Raw genomic sequence first — 12,650 nt, forward strand, 5'->3', positions numbered from 1 at the left:
AATTACACACGCCCACGAGTTTAGCGAAGACAATGATGCTTATAGGATTCTCCATTACTCGAACTTATACTCCCTCAATACTAAAAAATTAAAGTCGTTTTGAACAGCGACACGGTCTCCAAAGTATAACTTTGACTACTTATTTTAATAAAAATATTTATCAAAAAGTGATATATGTATATTCTTATGAAGGTATTTCTCAAGACAAACCTGTACATATGGTTTTCACATTTCCAAACTCAACAACTTAAAAGTTATTCATGATTTATATTTTCAATGTTTGACTAAGCCTTGTCCAAAACGACTTCTTTTTTTTTAGTACGGAGGGAGTATATGTTTACACTAAAGAAAAAGATGGCCAATTTACATAAATATATATTTTTTTCCTGAGAGAAGTTCACATAAAGACCTTGATGAATAATGTAGTATTAATAATTAGAGAGGGTTATATTTGGCACTAATTCCCCCATCTGACCGAGGGCGAGGGGTCGGGTCAATTTCGTGTCGTTCTTTCTTGTTTCTGACTGCCAGCGCGCCCGGCTGGCTGGCCCATTATTTGTTCCCTTCGCGGCTCTTGTATTTCTCGCCCGTTACTCCTCGTCCAGCCAGACGCCAGACGCCAGACGGCCAGAGCCATATGCCATACTCCTCGTCTCCTCCCTTGTACTCTCCTCCTCCTGCTCCTATCTTCATCTGTGTCCAGACCTGAAGATCGAAGCCCGAGAGGACCGAGGTAAGCTACTCATTCTCTCTGCCATGGCAGTAGCAAGTTCATTTGTGTGCGTCTCTCTCTCTCTCTCTCTCTCTCTCTCTCTCTCTCTCTCTCTCTCTCCGCAGCAAGTTCGCTCGCCTCGATCAATCCATGCCCAAAGTATTTCTGGCTTCTTTCTTCTTGATTCTGGGGCCTGTTTGGTTCTTAGTCAGAACCGGCCACACCGAGTATGCGGCACGCCTAGCACTGAGGCGAGCAGAGAATGCGCCAGACTTTTGGCGAGAACAGCGGAGAAAAAAAAACACTACTCATCTGTCTTCACGAGTGCGGCATGCCGCAGGTCGCCGTAAGTTTGGTCATCAATCTAACGGAAGCGAATGCTAGGTGCGGCGAGCTATGGCAAGCTCTGGTTAAGAACCAAACAGGGCCCTTGGTGACAACCTTTACCAAGCTCTTCAATTATGTTTTCTAGAGTGGATCAACTGATCAAGCTAAGCTCTGGTGACGACCTCTGGCAAAGTCTTAAATTTATCCACTTTGATTTCCTTTATTTCCTTTCACGAACCATTTTCAGTTTAACGGGATTTCTTTTCCTACAAACTAGTCTTGTTCTAAGAGCAACAGCACACAGACAAATAGCAGTAGGAGTTACAGTACTTGGGAAAATCATCGTGCACAAATTCCCTGGGCCGGGGTTAGAAGGTCAGAGTTGCCGCCCACGCGTTTGAGGACTGCAAAAAGGCAATGGCAGGACTTGACTGGCACGGGGCCGGGGCGCCTGGTCCGGCACGGCGCACACTTGGCCTCTCCTCCTGTTGCTACAAGCTGCCGCCGCAAATGAGCATTGGACACATGCCAATGGTTTTGATTTTTGACACGGTCATAGTCATGCACAGAGGGGAGGGCCGGCAACTTCCTTTCACTTTCAGCCAATATAACTGTAGCTCTCCCCAGACTATGTGCTCAGAATTTTCAGCTGAATGATAATAAAAAAAAGGATTCATTGAATTGGTACTTTCTGTTCTCCGCGAAGTCATCGCCTCATAATATATTAGTAGAATTCTGTTACAACATGCATACGTACATGTATTCGAACTGGCTTGGAGTCTGCATATTTGACTAACGTGTATTGCAATGGCAGGTGCGTCCGGCCAGGACCTTGACCAGGGGCGAGGAGAAAAGACCAGAGGGCTGCTAAATTTCCATCCAGGCCGGCGCGGCAGCGCCGGTATGTGCTGACACTGTGACAAGTGCGTCACCAGAGAAGAAACGATCAAAACATGTGGATGACAAAGAAGCTTGCCATCACGGTTCTGGTCGTGCTTACTTCTCTGCTGACTGCACGGTATTTGATAGAGCACGCTGCGAATTCAGGGATATCACAGTATCAGATCCTCCATCTGGTTCACCTCGAATGGTTCAAGAGCCCAGCGGATGCACAAGAAACCACCACTCCGGAAGTAGCAGTAGTAACAACAGCAGATGATGCTCCAACTTCAAACAGCTCGGGTTCCGGAAACTCCTCGCTTCAAGTGTTTGAGTGGCTGGACACGTGGAACCAGATGACGCAGTTAGCCAACATCACCACTGGCCTTCCTCATGCGATCGAGGCGATCAATGATGGGAGAACTGCATGGCAAAACTTGACAGCATCAGTTCAGAATGCAAGCTCTCAGCAGAGAGAGAAAGAGGGACTCTGCCCATACTCGATTCGCAGAATGAACATTTCCAAGACGGAGAATGGTGGCTTCGCCATTGATGTACCTTGTGGGCTGATTGTAGGCTCTTCAATAACTCTTATAGGAACTCCTGGAGTACTCTCTGGTAACTTCTGGATTGATCTTGTTGGGACGGCACTTCCAGGGGAATCTGAAAAGCCTATTGCACTGCATTACAATGTCCGTCTGAATGGCGACAAAGTTACTAAAGATCCAGTCATAGTGCAGAACACCTTCACCCCAAACAATGGCTGGGGGGTTGAGGATCGCTGTCCCAGCACTAACTATAGCAATGCAACTGAAGGTACTTCAATGTTACTACTTCACTCTTGCAAATAAGTTACTACTGTGCCTTGCACACTATACTTATCTGACGCCTTCTACAGTGGACGATCTCGAGAGATGTAATACAATGGTGGGCACAGAAGAAAAGGACTATAAACAACTCAAAACATCATACACCTGCCAAGAAACATGGAGAGCCAAGCAAGTATTTTCCATTTAAACAGGGATACCTTGCTATCGCAACACTGCGTGTAGGATCAGAGGGTATCCATATGACAGTTGATGGGAAACACGTCACTTCATTTGCATATAGAGCGGTAAGCTTCTTCCACATCACCAAATGGATCAGTAAATAGATCTGATAGTGATATGAGACCAAACCTAACGAACTGCTGCTTCTGTTATTAGCGTTTGGAACCATGGTATGTAGCTGAAGTAGGAATTTCTGGTGATTTCAAACTTGTAAGTGCAATTGCAAGCGGCTTGCCCACGTCAGAAGACTTGGAGAACTCTAATATTGAATCACTGAAGTCACCACCTATTCCAGACAACAAAGATGTCGACCTTCTGATCGGCATCTTTTCAACAGCAAACAACTTCAAGCGTAGGATGGCAATTCGAAGGACATGGATGCAATATGATGCTGTGCGCCAAGGAGCGGTATTAGTTCGATTTTTCGTTGGCCTGGTAAAACACTAAGAGCATTAAGTAATACGGTATATAGTAAACTAACAAGAGTTATCTTTCAGACTAATTGTTCTTTTCTTTTGTTTTATAAAGCATACGAACCTCATGGTAAATGAGGAACTCTGGAATGAGGCACACACGTATGGTGACATCCAGGTGTTGCCTTTTGTTGATTACTACAGCCTGATAACATGGAAGACACTAGCAATATGCATTTATGGGGTAAAACACTACCATCACTAAGCTATACTTATCCAGTCTCTGCTTTCTTATGTTTCTCTGTGCTTAACTGCGATTTGTTTGTCCAGACCAGTGCACTATCAGCCAAGTATCTGATGAAAACAGATGATGATGCTTTTGTCCGTGTAGATGAGATCCAATCCACAGTAAAACAGCTTAATGTCAGCCATGGGCTACTTTATGGTCGCATAAATTCTGATTCCGGTCCCCACAGAGATCCTGAAAGCAAATGGTACATAAGCGAAGAGGTAAATTCTTCACATAAAAGGGTTTATTACAATCAAATCTAAAACTTCAAACCCCTGCCATAAATGGTAAAAGAAAAAAAACGAATATTGCAATGCCTTTTTATCTGAATTTCAGAAGAATCTAGTAGCCAAAGGACATCTATGCAGGTTAATTTGCAACATATTGCTATCATAACATAAACTCAAGGAGTCACATACACGTTATTTATAATATCATCAGTCAACAAATGTAAATGCCAACATTTCTGATATGTTCTCCAGGAATGGCCTGAAGAGAAATACCCACCATGGGCTCATGGACCAGGATATGTAGTTTCACAAGACATTGCAAGGGCAATCAACAATTGGTATAAAGCAAGTCGTTTAAAGGTATGTATATTCAAGTGGAAACATAATCTGTGACTTGTACATACGAAATAGAAAATCGCCTTCGAAGATCCCTCAAGCTACAGAACAAGGTATCTGAGGGCATGATTGTTCGCACAGGAAAAAATGAACTGCTCTATACCCTAGCAAACAAAAGCTATAGCTCATGTGAAAGACCCAAGCTATAAGCCCGTAAACAAGTAACTCAAAGTAATCTTGTTCAGAAAGAATATAGAAGCTATGATATCCATGAAAAGCCATAGACAAGCCTAGTTATGTGCACAAACTGTCCACATTTTCACTTTTCTGTTTCCCTAAATGTTCTGAATGAATATCACAGCATGTGTCCTGCGTCCAAACTTGTAGTCTTGCAAACTCATATAAGGTGACTTCAGTTCTATTAATAGTTAGCTTGCCATCTGATGTGTTTTACTCCTGCTTCCAGAAGATGGTAATCAGATTAGAAGAGCTAAATTAAATGCTATTTGCACCCAAATGGTTTTTTGCAGATGTTCAAACTAGAGGATGTAGCAATGGGCATATGGGTAAATGATATGAAGAAAGATGGATTACCAGTCAAATATGAAACAGACAAGAGAATTAACATTGACGGCTGCAATGATGGGTATGTTGTTGCTCACTACCAAGAACCAAGACATCTGCTATGCATGTGGGAGAAGCTCCTAACAACACAACAAGCAGAATGCTGCAGTACTAAGTAATGGAAAAGGAACTTCAATGCTTAGATCTTGGCCCGGTTTATGTATCAGGCCACTCGCTAACTTTGCGATAACAACAAAGAAGCCTTTAACATCATTTTTTTTTCTGGTGCGCAGCACTAATGTAACTAAACTCAATGAATTACACAGATAAAGTTAGTTCACCTCATCCCAGCTTATCTATATTTCCAGAGGATGTTTTTTAGGAGGTACTAAAAGTCAGGAGAAATTTAATATTTTGTTGCCTCTAACATTATGGGGATATAAGCACTCTAGGTGTATAAACTACTTGCAGTCTGAGGGCACATTTTAGCAAACTACAATGATAATCTTTAGCATAGAAGTCCTCTGAAGCTAAACATGAACCATAACAACTGAGAACCTTAGGTCTTTAGCCACAAGGGAACATGGATTATAGCTATAATCAAGCATTCCAGATTTAAAATTTGCCAACTGCATGATGCCAAAATAAAACCATGCGGCAATTGCATTTACAGTACAAGATATGGTGAAAAATTTGTCATAATAAAAAGTAGCGTGCACTGTTTTTGCATTGATCCTTACTCGAGATAGCTTTGCAGTGTTCTTGCTTTTCTCCTCTTGTGCGCTCCACCCTTAACCTTTGGGGCTTGGAAATAGGACTGGTAACTTAAGCTTCTTTTGTTCTACCTAAATAGAAAGGGAGAGATCCTGCTATTTTTCTTCCAAAAAGAAGCAGGAAAAAACAAGTTGTTTGTATTCATTCTTAAATTCATGTCCATAAGGAAAATTTTCAAAGAAAGAAAAGAAGAAGCAAAATGCTATTGCTAAACTCCTCTGGCTGATTACCACGCACCTATGGTTAGGGAGATCCACAGCTGCTCATCATTGTCCTTTGTTCTCCAACAACTAAGCCTCAGGCCCATTCTTACTCCACGATGTAGGAAACATAACTTGGAGTTCGATGGGACCTTTAGCTGTACATCAACTTTAACCTACCATTGCTGCTTATATGATAAGTGAGTATCCATTCAGAGAGATTCAATCAGGCTTCGCCAGGTGAACTCCATGTATCTCAGCACTAGAAGGCTGAGCTTTGAAATGGCATGTGTTGCCGGTTCCATTTGGTGACGTGATAGGATAATCTTGCTTGACTGAACCCAAACTCAAAGGACTGCCATTTCATAATCAATGCAGTAAAAAAGCATAGGGTGCGTCTGAATGCCAGCTCACAGCCTTGCCACATTGACAAGCCGCTCCCTGAAATCATCATCGTTGGTTGTTAGCATGTCCTTGAGTGGCATCTCAATGCCCCTTTCCCTCAAAGCCTCGTGCCTCGGTTTGATCCTCCCCTCCAAACTGAATGCAAAGTAGTGCGGGAACTCGGCTAGCTCCGCGGCAGGGTCCCTCCGCATGCGCTCGGCGAGGAACTGGAGCTTAGGCGTGAGGTTGGTCTCGATCCCGTAGGAGAGGATGGCGGGCGCGCGCCTGAGAACTGCGCAGACGGCAGAGTCGTCGAGCCCCGTAGCGTCACGGAGGAATAGGAGCTTGGGGAGGAGGGTGCGCTCAACGGAGAACGCCAGGAGCAGCGCGGCGGTGAGAGGGAGCGGCTCCCGGCGGAGCATTACGCGGCGGCGGAGGAAGAGCAGCGCGGGGCGGAGCGTGTCGGGAACGGATGCGGCCAGGAGGCGTGGGGACCGGACCACCGCGGAGCGGAGGAGCGGCGGCGGGAGAGGTGCGTCGGCGGAGAGGAAGCGGAGCGGCTCCTCAGGCGGGGAGGTGAGGAGGGAGGGGAAGGCGGAGAAGACGCGCGCGGCGTCACGGGCTGTGAGGCCGTGGGAGGTGAGGAGGCGGAGGGAGTCGCGGAGGAGCGGCAGCGGCGCCGAGCGGAGCACGGGGTTTATGGCGAGGAGCGGGAACGGGTCGAGGTGGAGCTCTGAAGAGAGGAAATGGATCTTACGGCGAAATTCCACGCCGGCGCCACCGGCGCCGGTAGCGATGGGTGGAAGGGGGACGATAGGTGGGAGGCGTGCGCGGCCGAGCATAGCCATGGCGGATTTGGATTGGGGCTTTGGGGGGAGGGAGGCCGACGGCACTACGGCAGCGGTGTGTGACCGTTATCCATTGTGTCTGCCGCGTTGTTCCGCTGCGATGAACGGTTAGGCCCCGTTCGGTTGTAGGGAAATGATTCCCAGCCGCACAGATCTTTCACAAATTTGAATAAGCACGGAAGATTTTCGGGCCAGGAACGGCTGGTTCCAAGTAAGGACGAAAACGGAAAGAAAATATTATGAACTGAACCGCATCGTTTTCTACCTTTAATCCGAGTGAATTCGTATTTTTGGACAAAATATGGAATACTAAATTCGAATTCGAAATACGGAATACTAAATTTAAAATCGGATCGAATTCGGTTTAGGCTTTGTTCGACCGATTTCTACTTTTCTACATTTTATTCGGAGTCTTCCGTATTCTAAATTCAGTTCGAACCGAATTTGGTCCAGCTTGCGCACGAGCAGCCCACCTGCGCCCTCGGCCTAGACAGCCTTGGCCTCCCAATGGCCCTGCCGAACCCCACCTCCTCTCGTGGCCTGCTCCGACGCACAAAGCCCAAGCCGTCAGGCCCGCTCCGCAATCGAAGTCAGGTGGGCTGCTCGTCCGACGCACAGAGAGAAGGCGACGCTGTTTTGATGGAGTAGCGATGGGATGGAAACGGAGAGGGCAAACTCTGCGGTTGGCTCCTAGGCCCGGCAGATGGCACCCTCTCTCTGTGCGTGGAGTGCACGCGAGTGGGGACAGGTCTGGCTGACCTGTGGGTCTGGGCTGGCAGCGGCTACCGCGGCGCTCTGCGCATGAGTGCGGCAGGCGCGGTGCTTTCACGCCTATGTGCTGCGCACGTGACGTTGTGTGCTGGTCCTGAGCCGGAAGCGGAGGGAGTTGGGGGTAGGGTTTGTATGAAAGATATTGGGTAAAGTATAATTGTTGCTAATTGTTGTCTTTAAAATTATTTATTGTAATCAATAAATATGTATTTTAATTATTTATGGATAAATGGACCATTAATTAATTTCTCTACCATGGTGTGTTTGTATGCTTCATGTAATTATATTAAATTTATATTCATATATATCTGAAGTATATACAATTATTCTCAAGTAATTATTAATTTGATTTATTTTTATATATATCTGAATAAGTAGTCATTTAATGTTTGTTTTGTTGTTGTTATAAAAGATGGAGTACAGGAACTCTTGGATGTATGGTTAGTTAAGGTTCAAGGCAGGTTTTCGTGAAAAAGGTTGATAAATTTATTGAAGCCGCAAAGAAGCATGCAACGACATTGAAAGAGAATAAGGATACAATTTTTGTACCCCTGTAAAGATTGCAAAACTGTATAGGCATGGACAGATGTGACTATCATCATATCATATTTGATTATGCGAGGATTTGTTGAGGACTACATAGTGTTGATTCATCATGGTGAAACGGTTATTGTTAACGACGATGAGGAGGAGGAATACGACGATGAAACCATAGAATCTCTGTCCCAATATTCAGCAGAGCTTGATGCATGAATGGATTTCGAGTTTGACAATGAACAAGGTGGTGATACTGGTGGTTGGGATGGTAACGACGAAGGTGGTGCTAATAATGATAGTAGAGCACGTGTCGGGGATGAAGACGATTTGGAGGACATGATTCGAGCCCTTAGACCAGATATTTTACTAAATAGCCCGAAAGGTCTAAAAAAATTGGAAAGGGTGACAAAAGCATCGAATGAGACTGTGTATGGTATTAAAAAGGGTTGTCCGACACATTAAACATTGCTACATTTTGTGCTTGAGCTGCTCATCGTGAAGGCTAAGTACGGCTGGATCAGACTGTAGTTTTAATGATCTATTGCATCTCCTGTCATAAGTGCTGCCACAACCAAGCTCAGTTCCCGCCAACACATACTAAGCGAAGAAGGTCATAAGTCCATTGACAATGGGGGTTAAAAAATCCATGCATGCCCCAAACCCCGTCGATCGCATACGGGAACCAACTAGTTGTACCTTGGTGTTTCTCAGTGGCCGGCAGAACACTGTGATGGAGGTGGCAACGTGTGTGGCACATCATTTCGGTGACTTACACCACAATAATAAGATACCGCCGGACTACACTAGGGTCGAGGTGCATACAGTGAAGCCCGAGTTCATGCAGTGGAGGATAGACTATGCAACTCCTGAGGGCCTGGTGTTACTCGGAGACGTTATGGGGTAGTTCATCCTCTAGCACAAACAGGACATTATATTCACTGCTTCTTCGCCGCCTCCCCCTCTCCCAAATTTGAAGCGAGTTGTTGAGGTCGGGGAGATATTTTCACCGTCTTGTGACCACCACATTCCTAAGATACCACATTCTTCCCCGTCTCCTAGCGAGCATGTGCCTGATGAGATACCACAACCTTCTCCAACTCGTATCGAGCAAGTGCATCATGAGATACCATAGTCTTCTCAATAAGCACAGCCGATACATGAACAACGAGTGCCTCCTGAAGAAGGTGATGCACAAGAAGATGAGGATGTGTCTGAATGGGAACTTCGAAAGAAGCATCCAATCACCATAAGGCCAGTTTATGTTCCGATCAAAGACGTCTCGTCGGTGTCCAAGTGGTTTTCCCATGACCAGTTCAAGCTTGAGAACCAAGTTAAAAAAGTCACATCACGGAGTTCTGAGGAGGCCGTCACTAGCAAACTCCACCAAAATTGCAAAACAATATCCAAATGTTTATGCCATCGAATGGTCAAAGGATTGCCCGAAAACATATGAAAGAGGCAAGCCCTTCCTACCAAACCGGAACATCCAGCGCCTACCACTTGAATGAGAAGGTTACATGATTGGTACTTGCATGTTCTCCCAACGAGCATAGATCTCATACAAGCATGCTTTCCCACCTAGCACATTTGGAAGTCCAGCCGGGAAAATTGTCTTTGACTTCAATGACATGCACACATGCTTTCACCTGGAAGAAATGGAGATGAATCTAATTCGCACGTGGTGCCTGTAAGTCCTTGTCCTCCCTGATATGATATGAATGTAATCTTTGAATTTTGTTCTAACTAACCCACGCCGTGATTTGTATAATGCAGTGCACATTGTCAAACAATGACAAGTGTGAAAGCCGGGTATCTAGATCCCTCAAGCTATAGCCCAAACAAATTTTAATTACCCTAAACGGTGGACACTGGATGTCAAAGAGCTAGCTGCTGCAAAGACTCTTCGGGAGAAAGAGCGTATTCGTACGGCGAAACTAAGGGAAGAGTCCCTTAAGGTTGCGGCATACATTGCCCTGACTTTTAAAAATCTCCAACAACACTCTACTATATGGCCACCATACAACTTTGAGTAAGTTCAACTCTATACTTAAAACTTTGTTCGATATATTTTATTCAATGCAAAAGAGCTTATCTAGTTCTATGATTAAATTCATGCAGCAACCACTGGATTTGTATAGCCGTCGATGTCGGGAGGAGCATGACATGGGTCTTTGATTCAATAGATAGAGACCCGGTGACATACAAATACTTCATATCGATTCTCAAGACGTATACATATCGACAATCCTCATTAGCTTATATGTTTGTATACGTACTTGTAACGTTCACTTTTGGATTCTAACAAGTTGTATTTGCTAAAATAATTCGAACAGGGCATTTAGGTTCTATGTCACTAATCATCACAGAAGGCATGATCCAGCAAGGAAGGAAAAGCTGGCTATAAAAACACTATGTGCGATAAGTGTAACTTACTTCTTCAGTACTCCGATACATGGCTGTCAAAAGCATTACTTAACATTTTCATATGCAAAACACACAGTGCCCCAAGCAGAAGCCTAGGAGTGTACATTGTGGATACTATATATGTTCTATGATGAGTAACACCGGTGCCTACAGAAGACACCCCTTAAGGGTAAGTTTGAACCTCTTCACCCGTAGTATAAAAACTTCGTACATAGTATGAAATACTAAACCGAAACTTGTTCTCTTGTAGTGGAGAGAAGAGAAATGAATGAAAAGAGACCCATACAAGGATGACCAACTCTTAGAGCTCGTCGGCGACCTTTGCAACTTCATATTGGACCAGATTGTACACGTCAGAGGCGTTTACCATGACCGAGAGTCTGACTTAGGTACAAATCCTCAGTACCAACACTTTCGTGAGACTGAAAGGCTAGCTCTAGGACGTTGATGACAATGTGTATGGAATTTGTATATTTAATGATGGATTGTATATATTCTTGTGAATTGGACTTGTAATTGTAGTCTATATAATACTCTTATGCTTGTAGTCGTGATCGCGGGGCGTTCGGCAACGCGAACGAGGTTCGGAACATTGGTCGCGGGACGTTCGGCAACACGAACGCGGTTCGGAACGTTGGTCACGGGACGTTCGGCAACGCGATTTTGAATTGTAAATTTGATTTTTTTTTGCGAGAAAACATACTGTAGGGGCGGTTCTAAATTGAACCGCCCCTACAAACAGGTATTTGAATCGATTTATAGGGGCGGCCGAAAACACCAGTCGCCCCCTACAAATCGATTTGTAGGGGCGGCCTGGGAACCGCCCCTACAAATGCATAATTGATAGAGACGGTTCGGTAGGGGCGGTTGACCAAACCACCCCTACAAAGGCTTATCAGCCACCTCTATAAATACTTTTTGTAGCAGTGCCTTCGCCTTAGCATTTGCATATAAGAAATAAAAAAATATCGCTTTAGCGGTAGCATCAAGAATTAAGTAGTAAATCACAATAAAGCGTAATGCTTATATTATAATTTAATTCCCCACATCTATTCTATCCTCTTGATTCCTCTGTTCTTATTGTTACGCTCCTTAACGAACCGCTCCTGTAGTCTACTGCATGGATGAGTTCGGTGGACAAGTTCAGTCCCCTACAGCCTTTGGTGCCTGCTGTGTCCCGTGCTGTGCTAGTTTTTTTTTTTTCATTGGTAGCTCAATCAGTTGTGACTTTGAATAGCATTGGCATGGCTGTCAATTTCATTCACAAGGGGCGTGGTATGCATGCCGACCTTTTTTATATTTGATTGAGCTGTCAACAATGGAGTGCGTGGCAGCAGGATAGCGATGACATGATACCAATCGATCCATCAGTAGTTTATTATTATTATGATCAATAAAATTTGGTTGACAGGTAACGATGACATGATATCAAATGTTCCAAATTACAGCGCGCGAGATTTTCCTGCTCAATTGCTTGTGCTCGTGCCTCAACTATGGCTCTCGCGAGAAGACTGCCGATGGACCAAAATAAGACAAAAGTTAACGGCTGAATCGCAGGTCCTCTGGCAGAGGTTCGGCTGGTATTAAAACCGGCCGATAAGTTGGTTAAAGCTATTTTATTATGAGAGAAAAATACAATATATTCTAGTTGATAAGCCGGCTGATAAGTTCAGGCCAACATGACCTTATAGCTAGCTAGAGATGCAAGCGGGCTTGCTAATCCATAAAACCCATATATAGGTTTGATTTGTTAACCTATAAAAATACAATTATACGTGGATTTGAGTAAGGATGAAAACGGACGGAAACGGTCGAAAAACCCCTAAATCGTTTTCTATTTTTACATTTGAATACGAAAACGAAAGCAAAAACGGTAAAGCCGGACACGAAAACAAACACGAACTTACAGAAAA

At 44.5% G+C, this 12,650-nt stretch overlaps 1 protein-coding gene and 1 pseudogene across 1 annotated transcript; one reads left to right on the forward strand and one right to left on the reverse strand.

Annotated features, from left to right (window-relative positions):
• The first annotated feature begins 604 nt into the window (after positions 1 to 604).
• On the forward strand, positions 605 to 5,520 carry LOC136477533 (beta-1,3-galactosyltransferase GALT1-like; annotated as a pseudogene).
• On the reverse strand, positions 3,726 to 7,122 carry LOC136477534 (transcription termination factor MTEF1, chloroplastic-like). The gene is made up of 2 exons (XM_066475736.1): positions 5,540 to 7,122; positions 3,726 to 3,861 (listed from the first exon to the last, which is right to left on the reverse strand). Exon 1 carries the CDS (start codon positions 7,003 to 7,005, stop codon positions 6,184 to 6,186), a length of 822 nt encoding a protein of 273 aa, XP_066331833.1. The 5' UTR covers positions 7,006 to 7,122; the 3' UTR covers positions 3,726 to 3,861; positions 5,540 to 6,183.
• Between the last annotated feature and the right edge of the window lie 5,528 nt (positions 7,123 to 12,650).

This window comes from Miscanthus floridulus, chromosome 8, assembly GCF_019320115.1.
Source record: "Miscanthus floridulus cultivar M001 chromosome 8, ASM1932011v1, whole genome shotgun sequence".
Classification (NCBI taxonomy): Eukaryota; Viridiplantae; Streptophyta; class Magnoliopsida; order Poales; family Poaceae; genus Miscanthus; species Miscanthus floridulus.